General features: G+C 50.0%; 2 protein-coding genes across 12 annotated transcripts in view; both read left to right on the forward strand.

Annotated features, from left to right (window-relative positions):
* Window positions 1–7,407, forward strand: part of KIAA1671 (KIAA1671 ortholog) — a 248,528-nt gene extending 241,121 nt beyond the window's left edge. For 5 of the 9 annotated variants that reach the window (XM_054239674.2, XM_054239684.2, XM_054239672.2 and 2 more), the window contains one exon: window positions 1,953–7,407. The gene's annotated coding sequence lies outside the window, so the exon portion shown is untranslated. Of the gene's footprint in view, window positions 1–1,836 lie in introns of all 9 variants that reach the window. The other 4 variants (XM_078336626.1, XM_054239673.2, XM_078336649.1 and 1 more) reach the window with 1 other exon arrangement.
* A 1,955-nt stretch (window positions 7,408–9,362) lies between these two features.
* CRYBB3 (crystallin beta B3) lies at window positions 9,363–16,700 on the forward strand. 3 transcript variants are annotated; one of them, XM_035267819.3, is made up of 6 exons: window positions 9,363–9,414; window positions 10,907–11,001; window positions 12,173–12,291; window positions 13,244–13,376; window positions 14,670–14,812; window positions 16,389–16,700. In XM_035267819.3, exons 2-6 carry the CDS (start codon window positions 10,927–10,929, stop codon window positions 16,552–16,554), a joined length of 636 nt encoding a protein of 211 aa, XP_035123710.1. In that variant the 5' UTR covers window positions 9,363–9,414; window positions 10,907–10,926; the 3' UTR covers window positions 16,555–16,700. The 3 variants fall into 3 exon arrangements, with proteins under 3 accessions (XP_035123710.1, XP_035123713.1, XP_017834061.1); XM_035267822.3 differs by having other exon boundaries at window positions 10,911–11,001; XM_017978572.4 differs by lacking the exons at window positions 9,363–9,414; window positions 10,907–11,001 and having other exon boundaries at window positions 11,041–12,291.
* The last annotated feature ends 3,750 nt before the right edge of the window (window positions 16,701–20,450 follow it).

Raw genomic sequence — 20,450 nt, forward strand, 5'->3', positions numbered from 1 at the left:
TGATAAAACAAAAGGGTGGGACATCAGAGGTTAACTTAATCAGAAATGGTTACAATTTTTTCTTTTTTTTTGAGTTGGAGTTTCACTCTTGCTGCCCAGGCTAGAGTGCAGTGGCATGATCTTGGCTCACTGCAGCCTCCACTTCCTGGGTTCAAGTGATTCTCCTGCTTCAGCCTCCCAAATACCTGAAAGTAACAGATGCCTGCCACCACGCCCAGCTAATTTTTAAATTTTTTGTAGAGATGGAGTTTATGTTGAACAGGCTAGTCTCAAACTCCTGACCTCAGGTGATCCACCCACCTCAGCCTACCAAAGTACTGGGATTATAGGCATGAGCCACTGTGCCAGGCCAGAAATGGTTCCTTTTTTTTTTTTTTTTTTGAGACAGAGTCCCACTCTGTCACTCAGGGTGGAGTTCAGTGGCAAAATCTTGGCTTACTGCAGCCTCCGCCTCCCGAGTTCAAGCAGTTCTCTGCCTCAGCCTCCCAAGTAGCTGGGATTACAGGCACCTGCCACCATGCCTGGCTAATTTTTTTTTTTTTTAGTAGAGACAGGGTTTTACCATCTTGGCCAGGCTAGTCTTGAACACCTAACCTCGCGATCCACCCGCTTCAGCCTCCCAAAGTGCGAGGATTACAGGTGTGAGCCACCACCATGCCCGGCCAGAAATAGTTACAATTTTTATGAGGGGAATGTTTCGTGTACAACCTATGTAGTTAAAAATTACTTTCAGCCGGGCGCGGTGGCTCACGCCTATAATCCCAGCACTTCGGGAGGCCGAGGCAGGTGGATCATGAGGTCAAGAGATCGAGGATTGTTGATCATCCTGGTCAACAAGGTGAAACCCCGTCTCTACTAAAAATACAAAAATTAGCTGGGCATGGTGGTGTGCGCCTGTAGTCCCAGCTACTCGGAAGGCTGAGGCAGGAGAATTGCTTGAACCCAGAAGGCAGAGGTTGGGGTGAGCCGAGATCGCGCCATTGCACTCCATTCTGGGTAACAACAGCGAAACTCTGTCTCAAAAAAAAAAAAAAATTACTTTGAAAACATAAACATTAAAAAATTACGATAGGCTAGGTCCTGGTGTAAGTTACAAATGACCAAACATCATGAACTTCAGTTTCCTCATCTGTAAAATGGGTTAGCAGTGTCCACACCGCTGAGCTGCCCTCAGACCTCACTGAGAATGCACCTGCGGTGCTTGGCTGAGCGCTGCCTGTCTCTCCTCAGTATGGAGCTCATGGTGTATGCGCTGTCAAAGTCAGCATTGATACGATGAGCACGAGAGACTCACCATCCCTTTCCACAAACCCGAATTCCAGAAAGCTCTGCAAAACAAAGCTTTTCCTAACTCGGTGGCAAAACCTGACCCAAGTGCATAGAATTCTCCTTGGACTCTATTCTCTCCACTTTTTATGAATGCTCGTAATACACTTAAGGCATATTATCTGCTTGATTATGGCAGTGTTACATATGTATATATATTTGCAAATGCTGTATATATACATCTATGTATGTTACAGGATTATTTCTGTATGTATGATGCACATATATATGTGTATAATAAACTCTAAAAATTATAAAGTCCCAAATAAAACTATGCTCAAGGGATTTGGATAACGGATTGGGACCTGTGTTTATTTTGTGTTTGGTGCAATACATGTAATATCTCATTTAAGCCTCCAGCAACCCATTTGAGGAAACTGAGGCCCAGAACTGAGACTGGAACCCTGACCTGACCCTAAGTTTCATGTTGATTTCACTGTATTCTATGCCTGCCACCCTCCTCAACTCCCCTTTCCCTCCCCACACAAAAAATACCTTTTCTGACCTTAGGCTTCTAGGGGTAACTTTATTGGAGAATATCCAGCAAGGTCTTCAGGCCTGATGGTAGAGAGAAATGGAGCCAAATGTTCCCGCCGCTGACACCAGGACTGTCCCTTACTCTCCAGCCAGGGAACACCACATCTACTTAACAGAAGCCTTAACCGTCAGAACCCGCAGACAAGGCCAAGCGGCTGCCGTTTGTTCCTGCACAATGCTTACGTGCCTCGGCCCTTCCCGTTGGATTGAGAACGCTATCCAGTGACCCTGTCCTCGCCAGGCTCTCCCTGGATCCAGATGGGAAGACCCAACCTCCAGGAGCACTCGCTCATCTCCCCAGACAGCACTTCAGGATGGGAAAGGAGCCAGGCTGCCCAGAAATGTCCATGTGGGTGGTTTTGCTTTTTACGTAAAAATCTGCATTTCTACCTACTTTAGACATCTTGCACAGCTCCAAGAGCGTCAGCATGAGGCTGGGATGTCTCCTCAGATTCAGAAAAACACCTGATTTTGTGAAAGCACCTCCTCACCTGACCCCAGGGCAGGCCTTTTTTTGGAAGGACATTTCCAAGGAAGATCAAACTGTTCATTTCCAGCTGTAGTCTGGGTACAAGGCATTACCACTGGGTTGAGGGTTTTTTTTTTTTTTGGTGAGTTGTCTCTTCCCCTCGAGGAATTGACAGTTCCAGGTTTTAAGTGTACTCTCCCTGATCCTTTGAAGCGTATTTCTCTTTTTGGTTGGGCTATGTAATTGTTTGTCATTTTTGTTTGCTTTAGAAGGTGATAAAGCAATAATTCAGCCACTTTTCTTTGAAACTTGGTATGTATGTATGTATGTGTTTAATGATGGCAGGAAAGATGTGTGAATAATTGGTTCTGAAGTATCCAGTCACCTCAGGTTACCTTATCGCTATCCAAGCTGTTTAGAAGTTGTAATTGTCACTATTGTATATATTTCCCTGGCTTATTTTCATTTGAGCTCTGATTTCTGTAGGATGACCTTTGTCCCTTGACCCTAAGGGTTCATAAACTGCGGCCCACGTGGTGGTGCCTTTGTCATTGAATCATCAGACCTGCCCTAAGAATCTTTTTCTCCAGAGTCTTCTTTGAACATGACCTGGGCTGCTGTCATGGAGGAGCTGTTCCGAACTGGCCTCAGAACAAATGCATGAATGAAGGGTACTTCTTGCTTTTGCTCACCTCTTTTTCCCCCCATCTAACTCCACCTGGCCAAGTGTTTTTTTTGGTCCAAAGGCAGGTCTTGCTGAAAGCCCTTCTCTGGAGGGGAGCTCCGCAGCCAAAGACCCTGGACAGAAGTGCTGGGTGGTAGGTGACAAAGCATAGCATCCTTTTTTTTTGCTAGCTATCAGCTCATTCTGGGGAATCCTTAAGACCTCTGAGGGCTCCAGACACTCTCTATCTTGTCTTTGTTTTGGAAATGCCCAACACCAGCCTCTTCCACTTCTGAGTCCTAAGGCTGCAGCAGACACCCTAGATGTGCTTGGCTGGCTGGCTGCCATGCCTGGAGTTGCCATAGTCTGCATGCCAACCTTGCCTGGGAGATACCCATCATGAGGTGCTTGGGTAGTTCATAAAGAGCCTGTGACATGGGGTAGAGTTTCCTAATGGATCCATGCACCCTACTGGCTAGAGGAGGAAGTGGAAGGCATGTGTGCCCTCCACTCCCTTCCAGCGGTTTCCCAAGAGGTCAGTCTTTCTCAATAAATCTGTTATTTGCAAATGCTGTCAAAACATGCTTCCCTTCTCCCTGGCTACTTCTCAAGAGTTCATTTGTCTCTCCATCTCAGCTTCCTCCCTCATCTCCCTTTACCCCTCTTCTCTCTCTTAGTGGATGGATGGGCGTGGATAGAAATCCCCTCTTTCTCTAGGTTAAGACAAACACCTGGGCCTTGGTGAGGGGGTTGCTTTTCAGCACCAGGGACAGCAACCGCAGGGCTGTGAGGTGGCCCACCATGTGTCCTGTTCCATGAGTTTTGGCTACTGACGAGCAACTGCTAGACCATGCCAACCTTTTATACCCACCCAGCCTTTTACATTTGGGAGCCTCATGCATCTGAGTTTGTGAGTTTGGCCCTGCTCGATGATTATTTTCTCTTAATTCCTGTAACTGCTTCAGTTGATTTCTTTTTTAAAGATACAGTTTATGTTTTATAATAATTTTGATGTTATGGCTTTCCAAGTCACTAGGATCCTCTTTAAAATACACTCCTGGTGTTTTGTTTTGTTTTTCTGAGACAAGATCTTGCTCTGTTGCTCATGCTGTAGTGGAGTGGCACGATCACAGCTCACTGCAGCCTCTAACACCTGGGCTTAAGTGATTCTCCCACCTCAGCCTCCCAACTAGCTGGGACTACAGGTGTATGCTACCACAACCAGCTAATTTTTTAATTTTTTGTAGAGACAAGGGTCTCACCCTGTTGCCCAGGCTGGTCCCGAACTTCTGGGCTCAAGCAGTTCTTCCCCTCAGCCTCCCAAAATGCTGGGATTACAGACGTGAGCCACCACACCTGGCCTAAAACATACTCCTCGCCTTTTGTTCCTGACTTCTTATCTTGGCTGTTGTCTGTCTTTCCTTCAGGTGGAAAGGACCCTCGGTTCCATCTCAAGCAGTAGGAAAGGACTTGCTCTTGCATATATTGATGCTCACCATGCAAAACTCAGTTCTTCATTAGTCATGTCTCAGCTCAAGGATGTCAGACATATCTCAGCAACAAGGATATCAGTTGCTCAAGGAATGAAATACACTTGAAAATGAGATTGACCTGGAAACTTTTTCCCCCTAATCTCTCTTACCTTAATTGGGAAAAAAAATCGATTTAATTCTATTTTAATTAGGATATACAGAGTTGATTCTCCTTGAAAGGGACTAGGGCAAGCTCTGAAGAACTTCCTCACCTCCTTTTACTTTTCTATAACGTTGTCTCCTCCAGCACCACAGGTGGGTCAATCACAGTGGGTCAAGGGCGACCCTCTTTCATGCAGGCTCCGCCATGACCTCTGAGTCCTGCTTATGATCCATGCGGTGAAGTTAGAAGTAACTGATAGCCTTTGCAGATAGCTGGGCAAATGTTTGATTTACTTCTCCGTATTCTAAATGGAGGGGGCTCTCTTTGAGGCTAAGCAAGGGGGTGTTTTACGCTAGTTTCTAGATTTCACCTGGGACCCCCTTTGGAAATCCGTCTTCTTTTTAAACTCAGTATGCCTTAATCATCTGTCTGCAATTGAGTCATCCATCCCTCATCCAACGCTCCTCCCCTGGGGCTTTGGCTGTCCTCAGTGAGAGGCTCATGCAGAATGGAAAGTCCTCTATATGTATAATCTTTTTCCTCCCTCTTTTCTCTTCCTCCTCACCTCCCTTTGCACATCAGCATTTTGACAGCTGGTCTTTTGAGAAGCCTATATCTTTTTCCTCTCCAGTAGATATCCTTCTTCATGGTCCTTTGCCCAATGAAACAGAGGCCTTTGGCCTTTGAAAATCCATGACAAGGCCTCAGAAATCAGTGTTGTGGAGGATTACTCCCTGCCACCAGAGAAACTGGGGAAAGAGAAACCTTGTGGTGTTTAGGATGTTGGGATTTTGAGTGAACCTGACCTGATAGCCTCGGGTTGTCTAGGATTCAGGGAAAGGACAATCAGACCATGGTGTTTCCCAGGGGGACAAGCCAAATCACGTGGTTTCAGACAATGGTGTTTTCCTTTGTGCCTCCCTGGAGGGGAGGCCACCTTCAGGGTATCGCTAAGAAGCCAAAACAGAAAGTCCGGGCAAGGGATTTGGAAAGACCCTTAGCGTGATTTTCCTGAGAGAGACCTCAGCTGCTCTGACCTGGTGCTTTGTTGGTCTGTGCTTTCAAATTTTCTTTACAATATGCCCCCAGATGGCTCCTGGAACTAGACATAATTGCAAACTGTAAAAATCCCTCCTCCCCAGTTTAGATTATTGAAACCAGAGTAAGTGATAGGAAGACATTCTGTGTTCTCTGAATGTGCCTTCCCCCTCACCATGTGTCAAAACCCAAAAGCTGAAGATCCACGGCATCATGATTCGTGGGGCTGGGAGGAGGGGACCCACTCCACTTCTAGAGGGGGATCCGCTTTGGGCTCAGTCCATTTAGTGAGTGGGGGACCCTTGCTCTCTGCTGAGAAGCTGCCAGGACTCACCCAGTTGGAATTTCAGGCAGGCCAAGGCTCAGGAAGCCTAGAGCCTCGTAAAAAGCCAGTAGGTGTGAATGTACTGGGTCTCTGCCAGCCTTCCTCTCCTTTTGCACCCCCCAATCCAGAGTTTTTTTTTTCCGTTTGTCTGAATTGGCTCCTGCAGGGGGAAGGGCAGAAAGCTAGGTCCTCTGCTCTGGAAAGTTGGCCCGAGGTTTCTGGCAAGTTAACGCTTCAAATGGATACCTCTCAGCCCTTGCTCCCCTTTGGCCTTCCCAGAATCTCCCTCAATAGTTGCTCTCGCACGCGTGCCGGGACATCTTCCTCCATGACTCGGACTGGCACTTCCTTGACAATTCCTGTTGGCATCAGACTGGCTAAAAATGATGCTGTTTTCTAAAGAATTTGAACTTTTTTTTCCTTGAGACCGTGTCTCGTTCTGTTGCCCAGGCCTGAATGCAGTGGCACAATCACAGCTCACTGCAGCCCCCAACTCCTGGACTGAAGCGATCCTCCCACCTCTAGCTCCTGAGTAGCCTCGGTGACAGGCGCACGCCATCACGCCCAGCTGATTTTTTAGATCTATTTTTTGTAGAAACAGGATCTTGCTATATTGCCCAAGCTGGTTTCAAACTCCCGGTCTCAAGCAATCTTCCCGCCTCAGCCTCCCAAAGTGGTGGGATTACAGGCATGAGCCACAATGCCCAGCTGCATTTGAGCTTTTTAATAATCTCATTCCACATAGCCTTATAGATTCTGTAAATAGGGGGCCACAAAAGTAATATATTGTGTTATGGAAGATATTTTCTACTGTACTGTTTCCTAAATCACACCAATATCCTGAAGTCACACACCTTCCAAATGATCGTGATTGTCAAAATGCTTTGTAAGATGGGGCAGGGCGTGGAAACACACACACACACACACACACACACACACACACACACACACAGAGTATATATTTTCCTAACCTTTTCCTGGGTCCTTCCTCAGATATTTGAGTCATAGTAGAAACGGACCTAGAGTTCTTTGTGTAGGAAAGTTAAGCTTCCTGCCTGCGGTGTTCTTGCAGTTGCCTTATGAATTCACAAGCTCCAGGAGTTCTGAACGGAAGGCAGACAAGAGGCACTTTATCCAATCCCAGAAAGAATCTCTAACCATGCAACTGAGAATTCATCTAGAAAAACTTATATTTTTAATGTAAAAAAGAAATGGGGCATCCCGGACCTCACAGAGTACTGGACGTCTACAAGTGCTTTTATATTTTGTAACTGTAAAGAGGTTTCATATGCACAGAAGAGCAGTTGGAAATCTGGTCGACTGCCATAAAACAAGATGACCTTTGCATGTACAAAGATGTTGCATTCAGACTATGAAAATAGTAAATAAAGCTTTGGTGCAAGTTGCATTGGAGAAGTCGGTGCGTCCGTGTGTGAATGAATGGAGTCTCCCATGCATGGAGGCCCTGAGTGGGGCCGGCTGAGTCAGTCTGTCCTCGATGCTGAGCTGTGGACCGGCCAGCGAGAGGGCATAGCTGGGGTCCTGGGAGAGGGTGTTTATGCAGAATGGGAGGCCATGGAAACAAGGCAGGATTTCCATTCAGACTGACAAGGGGTTCAGTCCTTGTTCTGCCACCTCCTGGCTGTCGACTTCCTTTTAAGCACTGGTACTCCTTAGCTATGCAGTGGGAGTGGGGATCGGGACATTCGCAGGTAAGAGTTGAAGGTGGTCTTCTCAGCCGGGTGGATGGTGTCCTCCAGAGCATGTCTGGCAATGACAGGAGGAGAGACCATGCTCCGGGAAGGGAGTAGGGGCCAGGGATGCTGCCAGCATCCTACAGTGCACAGGACAGCTCCCACCCCAACCCCAAATGGCAGTAATGTCAAGGTTGAAAAGCCTGGATTGAGGAGATGTAGCACATCAAAGTGCTGTGTGCACAGTAGGTCCGCAGGATCCTGAAAGGTGTGACGGGAAGGGGAGCCACGCCGGCCCCGCTTCTGCCTTCCTCCTGCTATCCCAGCTGGCGGCAACTACATCCCAAATTAGGAGTCCAAGCCAACTGTTTTCTATGATCTTCAGCAGTAAGTAGCCCCTCGGCTTGCCCTGCCCAGCGTAGGCGGGATGCTGGGAAAATAACAGCTACTATGCACAGTGCTTTGCTTACGTGACCTCCCGAAATGGCTCATGTAGAGAGAAGGTTCTCCATTTATGGGTGAGGAGACAGTAGCTCTGAGACCTTCAGGAACGCCCCCAAGGTCACACAGATCTGCCAGGCTCAGAGTCCAGCTGTCATCCACAGCATCTCACCACCCTCTGCCTCTAGCTTGTAAACTCACTCCTTTGCTCCATAATCATTTTATCAATACAATCATCTTTATCAGATATCGATCACAGGCACAATTATACTTTGTTCAACACTTAATTCCTGGAAGCTGGGTGCAGGTGCCCATAGTTCTGGTTACTTGGGACACTGAGGAGAGAGGACTGCTTGAGCCCAGAAGTTTGAGTCCAGCCTGGGCAACGTAGCAAGATCCTGCCTCTAAATAAAAAAAATAAAATAAAAATGCCTGGATCTACTTTTTCTTTGGTCATAAGTAAGTTGACTGTGATAATCACTTTTATTTCTATTGAGGCTAAGATCCCAGGCCTTGGAGCAGGCCTGCCCCTTTCTCTCTGCTGGGTAATTCTGAGTAAATGAGTTCACTTCTCTGAACTCAGTTTCTCCATGTATAAAATGGAATCGTAACTCCTCCGCTAAAGGCAGCTGGGTGAGGATTCCACGCAATGCTTATGAGGCTGGCACAATGCCTTGCGTGTAGTAGGTGTTCAATAAATGGTAGCTATTATTCGTGCATGCCTTCGACATGAAGAAATTCAGTCAATGTCAGTTCTGTGACGGCATCCTATGGAAACGGTTGGGTGGATTTGCACCCAAGTTGGAGAGTATGGTCAAGGTGATCTGACCTAAATTTAGGCCACGTGGTATGTGGAAAATGGAGAGTCCGGGGTCCCTCACTTTAAGAACTAGAATCTTTCCAAAGGTTTCATGTACCCCAATAGGAAATGGTGAACCCGAGAAACCACAGAAAGGGATTTGGTGGTTGTGGGGACAGTGGAGATCTTCCCACCCTGCTGTCCCTTGCCTGGCACTGCTGAGCTTCCCACAAAGCCAGTGAGGTCTGTCTGCCCCCAGGAAGTCGTCAGAGGCTGTGGCTGAGGAGACAGGCTCTGGGAGCCTCCATGGCCCTGCTATTGGAGTGAAATGGCCTGGATGGAATTGGGTGGACAGGGAGCTGCCTCATCAGGCTGGGATGTGCTGGGCTGTCAGAACGTGCCCATAAATAGCATGCTCCTTGCGAAGGCAGGCCGAGTCTGCAGACGGCCGTGGCTCCTCTGTTCTTCCTGAGGCTACAGCAACAGGTTCATTCGGGGATGGGTTCGGGGAGGAGAGGCAAAAGCCACCCTGGCAGGCCTGGACCTTTGCTGGTCTCTGTGGAACATGCATGGCTGACCACCTGCAAAAAAACGGGACTTCCTTAAGGTTCAGGTCCCAGTGAGAGGACCCAGCCAGCCCAGCTGGGGGTAGAACAGGGGGCCCTTGTCTGCAGTGGCCAGGGTCCACATCCCTGGACGTGTGCTTGGGGCAGGGGACCTTGAAAAACTGAGTCCCTCTGAGGGAGGGGAGTGGGCACACATGTCCCCCAAGTCCCCCAAGAGTCCTCCATGAGCTGGACCAAGCCCTGTTTGCTGATGAGGCTGGGGCAGAGAGAACAAGACAGCCTGCAGGCTGTGCCTGGTTGGGCCCATGTCCAGAGTATGTGGGCTGTGCAGCTGTGCATGCTGGAGTGGCCGTGCTGGGAGCTGTGGGTGGGTAACAGCTGGGTGTGGTGTATAGATGTAGGTGCCTTGTCCATCTGCCCCCAGGAAGTCAGAGGCTGTGGCTGGGGAGACAGCCACTGTGGATGTCTGAAATGGGCAGGTGTGCATGTGTGTGTGTGTGTGAGAGAGAGAAGCTATCCTGTGAGCCCCCGGGTGGGATATGATGGACCATGACCATAGAAACTTTTGTGTGTGCACATGTGTGTGTGCTGATAAACAGAACAGTCCTGCGTGTGTCACGTTTGCAGCAATGATGAGAATTCTTCTGTGTGACTGTGGCAGGGGGCTGGATGGCATGTCACTGTCCCTGTAGCATGAAGGAGAAGTGTTGGTGTCTGGGTCTTAAAGTGGCTGGTGTACAGTTGTGTTCGATAAATGCTTAAGGAATGAGTAACTGAATGCAGGGAAACTGACCTGGAGCAGGTGTCCAAGGACCTGGTCTTAAAAGGGCTTTCTCTAGAGGTCTGTCTGTCCACCTCCCGACATTTGGGGTCCCCTGTCCATCCTGGTCACCCAGCCCAGATCCTGGCACTGTGTAGGTGCTCATGGAATGTTTGATGAACAATGGAACCAGCGAATGAGAGTTCCTGGAGTATGGAGGTGGGAGAGACCCTGTAGAGAAAACGCCCTGAAGCCCACCCTTTAGCCAGGGTCTGGGGTTGGTACATCTGCAGAGAGCTCTGAGGGACCTGGGTTTGGGGGAGTGTCTGCATCAGGGGAAAAAAGCACAGGCTTTGGAGCCAGGCCCAATCCAGGCCACTTCCTTACTGTATGCCTGAGGCAGTGGCCTCGCTTTGCTGAGCCTGAGTTCCCCTCTGTACAATAGGGCCCCTGTTCCTACTGTCTCAGTCCACAAGACCCATGGCAGGCACTCAGTGGGTGTTTGCTGAATGACTGAATGACCGAATCTTGATCATAAGTAATGACCGTGTCCCACGGGCAGCAAGGTTCTGTAGCTCATCCTGGACTCCAGGCACATCAACACCTGGCTTCTCCCAGTGGATCCAGTGACCCATTTCCCTTTGGTTTGAAGCCAGAGGTGTTCCCGGGGAGATGGCAGCACAGCCTGGAGCACCTGAGCAGGCTGCAGCTGGCAAGAGCCATGGAGGCCTTGGAGGCAGCTACAAGGTACTGGGCAGGGCGGGGATTAGAGGGCTCCAGGCCCAGGGCTGCTCCTGGGTCTCAGGGTCATCTTCCCAGCCAAGCAGCACCTCTGCAGAAAGAAAGAGCCATCCTTCCAACCCCCTGGGCCAAGACAAAAACGCTCCGGGTGGGTCCTCTCACTGCCACCCTCCTGTTAGAAGGGAGCTCCTCCATGAGCTCGCTGCATCTTCCCTCGCCTGCAAAACGGAAATGGTCACCCACATCCTTCCTATGTCAATGGATCAGAGGGGCCCGGGATTTTCCGGAAGCATGGTTTGAGCTTTGACTCTCCTGTCTGACCTCTCAGGGCCTCAACAGCCCCGTCTTTGAAATGGGGTTGGTGTCCAGACTTCATGTCTAGAGTTAGTGTAAAGGCTAAAAGGCATGAGTGAAGTCGGCTAGCAGAGGGAGGCACACTGGAAATCTGAGAGGTTTGAATGTATTGACTGTGCCCTTGCCAAACCATCTCTGGGGTCCTTATGGGAAGCGATTGGAGACAGAGTCTAAGGATCGCTCGAATCCCAGTGCCTCCTCTTAAAGTGCTGTGCAGCCCGAGGCAAGTATCTTACCCTTTCTGAGCTTCTTCCATCCCTTCTGTAAAATGCCTAGAACGGATGTTCCCTGGGTATCTCCTACAAAGTCAGTGTGTGTTTCTAGGTGGGCGAGAGAGGTAAAACCTTGGTCTGCCGTTGCAGCCCCTCTTTTCCTAGGCTTGAGGGAGGCACAGTTTTTTTTTCAGAGATTTATTTATCCTGCACTGGATGTTTTAAAGGGGGAAATTTCACATTAAGGGAAATGCAGATTTCTGACCGCTCTTGAAAAAATTGGAACTGGGACCGCATTCTCTCACTGCCAGAAGCAGCTTCATTTCCCCACGGTCCTCTTTTGGGTTATTTCAGTCCGCTGGGCTCTCCACCTGTCTCCTGCGGGACATTAGAGTTGAAATCTCTAGTCTAATTGGTCTCTGAAGTTCCTGAAGGCGTTTCCCTCTATGGCCATTAGAGGGCAGTGCAGGCACGCCTCGGTGCCGGCTCCAGGCTGGCGAGATGCCGAGAGGATAAAGCAGGTGGTGTCTCCCTCTGATGCCCCAGGGAGGGGCAGAAGCTGGAACGGGGAGCCCAGCAGCGGTGGGATGGTTAGGACGCTGCTCTTCCAGGTGATCGTGTACGAACTAGAGAACTTCCAAGGCAAACGCTGCGAGCTCTCGGCCGAGTGCCCCAACCTGACCGACAGCCTGCTGGAGAAGGTCGGCTCCATCCAAGTGGAATCCGGGCCGTGAGTACCTAGACCCCCCCCAGGCCCTCGACATACCCCTGAGCCTTCTAGGGGTGTAATGCCCGAGTCTGAGCTCTAGATCTGTTGTGGGGCTTTTGACAACTCCCCTGCCTTCTCGGGCCTCGTTTTCCCCATCTGCAAAACGGGAGTTGAAGAATTCTCTAGAATATTAGATTTCTGGAGCGAATCACAGGATAGCTGAGATTGGACGATCAAGGACAACCTATCACCTGGCTCAGTGACTGGAACATGGGATTCAGTATTTATAATTTTAATAATGGTTGTAACACCTAAAATTTAACGTGCATTATGTCATTGAATCCTGTGAGAGAGGTGTCATTCTTATTCCCACTTTATAGATGGGGAAACTGAGGCCCAAGTAGGTAAGTGTCCCATCTATGTCCGCAAGGCAGGCAGGTGTCCCAGCTGGGCCCTGAATTCCCACCTTTCGGTTGCACGTCCAGGCTCTGGCCCTAACCGTGTGGGGGATCTTTTTGGCAAGTTGCTTCACACACCAGGCCTCTGCTTTCTCAGCTGTCAAATGGGGATGACAATGGTACATACTTCAGAGAAAGTTTGCATGAAAATGAACGATGCAAATACATATTAATAACAATATAATACAAATAAGAAGAAAAGGAGGAGGAAGAGGTTGCTCTCACCTATGGAATACTTAACGGTGTGCCAGGCATTTTGCTAAAGACGTTTCTGAGCACCTTGCAGAGGCTAGATTCTCGATAACATTTCCTAGGATGGCTTTCTGGCCCAGAGTCTCAGACAGTTCCCGGGATGCCCCAGCAGCTCCTTTAATTACAGGTCCAGGAATTAGCACTAGGGTTGGAGGGAGGGTACAAGGTTCCAGGTCAGCACCTCTTGGACCCTTCTCTCACTAAACGTGAATCCTCCTTCAGCTGCAGCAAAAGTGACGCAGCCAGGACTTTTCCTCCCGCAGGTGGCTGGCATTTGAGAGCAGGGCCTTCCGTGGGGAGCAGTTTGTCTTGGAGAAGGGGGATTACCCTCGCTGGGATGCCTGGTCCAACAGCCGTAATAGTGACAGCCTCCTGTCCCTCCGGCCGCTGAACATTGTGAGTATGGCTCCTGCCCACTTCTGGGAGTTCCTGGAAGCAGGGTGCACCCAGAGCTGGTCAGGCAAGCCCATTGCACAAGCTGGACTGAGGGCTTGGCCCTTAGGGACTTGGCCTGGGAAGCGCCCTCATATTTCTGATCTGAACAGCTGTGTGGGATAAGAAGTGGGATATTGAATGGACATTGGGTTGGGGGTTGAGACACCAGGACTCACATCCTGAATGAAACCAGCATAGCCCTGGGACTTTTCTTTGTAACCCTACTAAAATGATGAGCCACATGGTCAGTCTCAAATCAGTATTGTTATTAAAGAAATGCAGTCCAGGAAATAACTTCAGAAAGTAACTTCAAAATACTCTAAGTTTTCCACTTGTTTCTCTAGCACCTGAAAGGGACACAGTCCACCCACAGTGACATTTTATTTATTTATTTTTGAGACAGACTCCTGCTTTGTCGCTCAGGCTGGAGTGCAGTCTCTCTCTCTCTTGTGAGACATTTTTATTTCATTTTGAGATGGTGTCTCGCTCTGTCACCCAGGCTGGAGTGCAGTGGTGTGATCTCTGCTCACTGCAACCTCTGCTTTCTGGGTTCAAGCAATTCTCTTGCCTCAGCCTCTTGAGTAGCTGGGACTACAGGCTCATGCCACCATGCTGGGCTAATTCTTGTATTTTTGGTAGAGATGGCATTTTGCCATGTTGGCCAAGCTGGTCTTGAACTACTGGCCTCAAGTGATCTGCCCGCCTTGGCCTCCCAAAGAACTGAGATCACAGGTGTGAGCCACCACACCTGGTCCAGAGCAACACTTTAAACACCACCCTTCTTCCTCCCTTGCTCCACTCACACCCAGTAGCTGCTCCAGCCCTTTCTCCTTGTCACATAACTGAGTCCTCCTTAGAGGGCAGTGGAAGAGGGGAAACTGAGAAGATTGAACTGGCCTCTGGTTAGGAGAGAGGGAGAGCTCATGTGTGGTTACATTTGATCTCCATCCATTCTCTCCAGGCCTGTTTGTCTGTCATTTAAATGAAGGGGCTGAACAAGATCTGAAAATTCCTTTCCAGTTTCCTGTTCTATGGCTCCGGATTCCTAAATCAACCAGCTTTGGAGGAATCTCCCCGTCCCTCCTCCAGTGAATTTGGAGGCAGAGGCGTCTCCTGAGTCCCTTCCCTCCTGCAGCGAGTTTGGGGGTGGGTGTTATTTTGTGGTGACTCACTGATTCTTTCCGGCATGTGGAGCCTCCTCGACCTCTGTTCTGGATATGGGAGCAGATGCTCACCTCACGATCTTGCCCTCAGGATAGCGCGGATCACAAGCTGCATCTGTTTGAGAACCCAGCTTTCAGTGGCCGCAAGATGGAGATAGTGGATGATGACGTGCCCAGCCTGTGGGCTCATGGCTTCCAGGACCGTGTGGCGAGTGTCCGCGCCATCAACGGGACGTAAGGAACCCAACCCTCACTCTTGCCCCATCTTCTGCTCGGCCATGCCTCTGGCTCCAAACAGTGCCCATAGTTCCTTACAATAGTGGTCCCTACACTCCTGTACTGTTGAGATTTCTAGGCAGCCTTGACTGAAAACAAGTGAAACTGTTCTCTCCACCTGATTCTTGAGATGTTCTTTCCCCTCACAACTCTTGTTCTTCTTACCAAGGGCCCCAGATGTATGCAGCTGTTGAGGTGTGACCCAAGATGTACAGAGGAGAGCCGGCTTATCACCTCCCTCTTTCTAGGCTTAATACCACCCCTGATGCAGTCTTATCACCTGCTTTCTGTAGGTGGTTACATCTCGCCTGTGGGCTTATAATCTGGGGATTGGCCTTGAGAGGTGCCACTTTTCCCGGATAATAATTTATTCAACAATTTTTTTTGAGACAGGCTGGGGTCAGTGGTGCGATCTCGGCTCACTGCAGCCTCCGCCTCCTGGGTTCAAGTGATTCTCCTGCCTCAGCCTCCCGAGTAGCTGGGACTACAGGTGCATGCCACCACACCCAGCTAATTTTTTTGTATTTTTAGTAGAGATGGGGTTTCACTGTGTTAGCCAGGATGGTCTCGATCTCCTGACCTTGTGATCCACCCACCTTGGCCTCTCAATGTGCTGGGATTACAGGCGTGAGCCACCGCGCCCAGCCTATTCAACAGTTTTTTACTGAACATCTACTATATGCTGGTGTACACATACAGAGAACAACAAGAATGGCATATCCTCCGCCCTCAAAAAAATTTCACAGTCTGACAGGGAGACAGACACAGAAACAGGGATTCACAGTGTATTGTGATCAGGATTGTGACTGGGACACACAAGGGGCTCTGAGAGTCCCAGTGAGGTACTCTGTTTCAGCCTGCAGGAGTCTGGAGGCATCTAAATTGAGATGTAAGGGATACAAGTGGGAAAAAGGGGGAAGGAGAAAGATGAGGTGAGGAAGAGTGTTCCAAGCAGAAGGAATCATGCCTACAAAGGTCCACACACACAGCAGTTCCCGGGAAAGTAGAATAAGAGAGGCTGTGGTGTTGAGTGTGAATAGATATTGAGAGATAAGGCTAGAGATGCTTTTTTTTGTTTGTTTTTGAGACGGAGTTTCGCTCTTGTTACCCAGGCTGGAGTGCAATGGCGCGATCTCGGCTCACCACAACCTCCGCCTCCTGGGTTCAGGCCATTCTCCTGCCTCAGCCTCCTGAGTAGCTGGGATTACAGGCATGCGCCACCATGCCCAGCTAATTTTTTGTATTTTTAGTAGAGACGGGGTTTCACCATGTTGACCAGGATGGTCTCGATCTCTTGACCTTGTGATCCACCCGCCTTGGCCTCCCAAAGTGCTGGGTTTACAGGCGTGAGCCACCGCGCCCGGCTGAGATGCTTTGTGAAGGGTCCTATGAGCAGGGTAAGGAGTTTGGATTCATCCCAAGGGCTCTGGGGAGCTAGGAGGAATGTAGGCAGGCAGAGCACACGGTCAGTTGCTGACTGGAGGCAGGGTGGCTGGAAGCAGACCATCCACATCCCAACCTTGGTCTCCGGCAGGTGGGTTGGCTATGAGTTTCCCGGCTACCGTGGGCACCAGTACGTGTTTGAGCGGGGTGAGTACCGCCACTGGAATGAATGGGATGCCAGCCAGCCACAGCTGCAGTCTGTGCGCCGCATCCGCGACCAGAAATGGCACAAGCGAGGCTGCTTCCTCAGCAGCTGAAAGGCACCTAGACCTCAAGGACCCAGACCCACGCTGTGGGGGCTGCTAGGCCAAGAGGAGGAACCTGCAGGGCTGGGACAAGGGCCGACCTGTGCACCCTTCCCTGGAATCTGCTCAATAAAGCCTGGGGTTGGTCCCCCACCTGCCATGTTCCTCGCCCTGATCTTGTATTTGTCTGCTGGTGCATGTTTCCATCTGAATGTCTGTTTGCTCACCCATCCATCTACCCACCTGTGTGTGCATCCATTCATCTACTCATCTATCCATCCATCCATCCATGCATGCATCCACCCACCTGCCTGCCCATCCATCCATGCATGCATCCACTCACCCACCCATCTATCCATCCATCCATCCATCCATCCATCCCTCCATCCATCCATCCATGCATCCACCCACCCACCTACCCATTCATCCATCCATCCATCCACCCACCCACCCACCCATCCATCCATCCATCTATCCATACATCCACCCACCCACTCATCCATCCATCTATCCATCCATCCATCCATCCATCCATGCATGCATCCACCCACCCGCCTGCTCATTCATCCATGCATGCATCCACCCACCCACCCGCCCATCCATCCATCCATCCATCCATCCATACATCCATCCATACATACATACATCCACCCACCCACCCATCCATCCATCCATCTATCCATACATCCACCCACCCGCCCATCCATCCATCTATCCATCCACCCACCCGCCCATCCATCCATGCATGCATCCACCCACCCACCTGTTTATTCATCCATGCATGCATCCACCCACCCACCCGCCCATCCATCCATCATCCATCCATCCATCCATCCATCCATCCATCCATCCATCCATCCACCCATGCATCCACCCACCCACCCATTCATCCATGCATCCATCCATGCATCCACCCACTCATCTACCCATTCATTCATCCATCCATCTACCTACCACCCATTCATCCATCCATGCATCAGCCATCCATCCATTCATCCACCCACTTATCCATCCATCCATTCATTTATTCTTCCTTCCATCTTCCTGTGTTATTTCTTCTTTCCATTAATTCATCCATCTTTCTATCTATCTCTTATCCACTTATCCATCAATTTTTCTTTCAATCTACTTGTCCATCAGTCTGTCCATCTGATCTTCCTTCCTTCCTTCCTTCCTTCCTTCCTTCCTTCCTTCCTTCCTTCCTTCCTTCCTTCTTTTCCCTTCCACCTCTCTGTGGGTCAGTCTCTGATGTCAATAATGTATTCAGCAAATGCCATGCCCTGTTCAAGGACTAAGGACAGCGCAACGTCCTACCCTTCTCACCTTCTATGGGAGAGACAGAAAGTAAATAAACAGGTCAATCTGGGATCTGGTGCTGGGAGGTGGTAAATGCCAAGAGCAATAAAGCTGGATAAAAAGATGGAAGTGATGGGAATGGTGGCCAGGAAACTCTGTCCAGAGGAACCGAGAGCTCAGTGAACCACCAGAACATTCCAGGAAGAGAAATAAGAGCCGCAAAGGCCCTAGGCAGGAGTGTGCTGACCTAACGGAAAGCAGCCAGGGGCCAGGAGGTCTGGAATGGAGTCAGAGACTGGGGCTAGGGGTCAGAGGGAACGGGGTCAGGTCATTTAGGGCTCCACAGACCTTAGTGGACTTTGCATGTTCTCTGAAGGAGGTGGGAGCCACGGTGCTTTGGGGTTTAACAGGATCACTCTGCGAGGGTGCAGATAATACACTTAGTGGCCAAGAGGGGATGCAGCAGAGAGTTTGGTGAGCTGTGCTGGTGCGGTCCCCCCGAGCCTCTCTCTCCCATGCCTCAGTATCTCTGTCCCCTTGCCCAGAGGTCTTCTGCAGCCTCGCCTAGGGAACTGCATGCCCATCCCACTTCCCACCACTGCTCTAGGCCCCTGTGGCTTCATCTGGGCAGTGGGAGTTGCTGGAGAGTTGAACAGGAACACTGGGGCAGTGCCAGGCATAAATGAGGCCTGTTTTTTTTTTTCTTTTGAGACAGGGTCTCGCTCAGTCGCCCAGGCTAGAGTGCAGTGGTGCGATCTCAGCCCACTGCAACCTCCACCTCCTGGGCTCAAGCAATTCTCCTGTCTCAGCCTCCTGAGTAGCTGGGACTACAGGCGCCTGCCACCATGCCCGGCTAATTTTTGTATTTTTAGTAGAGATGGGGTTTCACTATATTGGTCAGGCTGGTCTCAAACTCCTGACCTCAGGTGATTCACCCACTTCAGCCTCTCAAAGTGCTGGGATTAAAGGACGTGAGCCACCATGCCTGGCCATAAGTGAGTCTCTTCTGCCCCTGGTGGGAAGCCAGCTGAGAGCGGATTTCTGGCAGGCATGCTCCAGAACCACCCCTCACCTGTCCCACCTCCAAGCATCAGTTCCCTGACTTTGTCCCCCTGTTGTGCCTGCAGCCCGTCCCAGCGGCTGATGCAGCTGGTGTGTGGGAGGCCTAAGGGGGCCTCAGGAAGGCATTGAAAAGGATATAGTAATTTTCAGTTACTTTAACCTGCATATTTTAAAAACATGCACAGGAGATAAATCACCTTGACATTTTCCGAGCGTATGGGAGAACTGGGCTGGGCGTCAGGGTCAGATGGGGCTGGGGCACCCAGCGATGAGGAAGGCAGGGGTGCCCAGCAGTGAGACAGATGGATTGCCCACCCCTTTCTCCTCCCTGGATCTAGCCCTTCCTCCCTTTCGCAAGGAGGGGCCTTGCCATGCTTTATTTTACTTTATTTTTTTGAGATGGGTCTTGCGCTGTCACCCGGCTGGAGTGCAGTGGCATGATCATAGCTCACTGTAGCCTCCAACTCCCGGTCTCCAGAGATCCTCCCAAAGCACTGGGATTGCAGTTGCATTCCACCATGCCCAGCTAATATTTAAAATGTGTTTTTTTGTAGAGATGAGGGTCTTGTTGTATTGCCCAGGCTTGTTTTGAACTCCTAGCCTCAAGAGATCTTCCCATCTCTGCCTCCCAAAGTGTTGGGATTATAGGCATAAACCAGATGGCTCGCAGTCTGTCATGCTTTTTTTTTTTTTGAGATGAAATCTGATTCTGTCACCCAGGCTGAAGTGCAATGGCGTGATCTCCGCTCACTGCAACCTCCGCCTCTCAGGTTAAAGCGATTCTCCTGCCTCAATCTCCTGAGTAGCTGGGATTACAGGCACATGCCACCACACCCAGCTAATTTTTATATTTTCAGTAGAGACAGGCTTTCACCGTGTTGGCCAGGCTGGTCTTGAACTCCTGACCTCATGATCCAACCATCCTTTGGCCTCCCAAAGTGCTGGGATTACAGGCATGAGCTGCCGCATCCGGCCTGTCGTGCTTTATAAATCAGTGCTTACTCCATCTCATTGAACGCTAAGAATGTCATTGGGAGGTAGGTGGGGTTATAATCTTATTTAACAGATGAAGAAACGGGCTCGGGGAGGCAGTGTCACCTTCCTAGAGCCACACAGATAAGAAGCGGTAGAACTGAGACCTGAGTCCTGAGTACTGACCCCAGAAATTCCATCCCTGAGTGCCACGCACTCTGATGTATCCCTCAAGGACAGGAAGTCACCAGGGAAGTATAGACGAAAATAACAACAGGAGTTGCCGCAGAAACAAAGGTAATAATGGCTGCCGCTGTGGAGCTGCTGCTAAACCCCAAGCTCATTATTGGATGCTTTAGAGTTTATTCTCAACTCTACAGACAGGCAATAGTGATCCTCACATGCAGAGAGAGAAACTGAGGCCCAGAACTGAAGCAAATTGCCCCAAGTGCCACAGCTCTTAACTGGTGGGACGAGGACTCACATTCAGGTCTGTTTCCGAAGCCCGTTTCTCTGTATTCATCAGCTGTTGATTCTGTGTTCGGCCAACCTAATGCCACTACAGGTGTGGGCAGTGA

This window comes from Callithrix jacchus, chromosome 1 (assembly GCF_049354715.1).
Source record: "Callithrix jacchus isolate 240 chromosome 1, calJac240_pri, whole genome shotgun sequence".
In the NCBI taxonomy this organism is placed as follows: Eukaryota; Metazoa; Chordata; class Mammalia; order Primates; family Cebidae; genus Callithrix; species Callithrix jacchus.

Bases quoted from the DNA above. Each gene is read 5' to 3' on its own strand.
- CRYBB3 (XM_017978572.4), top strand. From the start codon at position 12,008: ATGGCCATTAGAGGGCAGTGCAGGCACGCCTCGGTGCCGGCTCCAGGC. The intron at 12,292-13,243 runs GTGAGTACCTAG...TTCCTCCCGCAG, and splicing joins ATCCAAGTGGAATCCGGGCC to GTGGCTGGCATTTGAGAGCA. The intron at 14,813-16,388 runs GTAAGGAACCCA...GGTCTCCGGCAG, and splicing joins GTCCGCGCCATCAACGGGAC to GTGGGTTGGCTATGAGTTTC.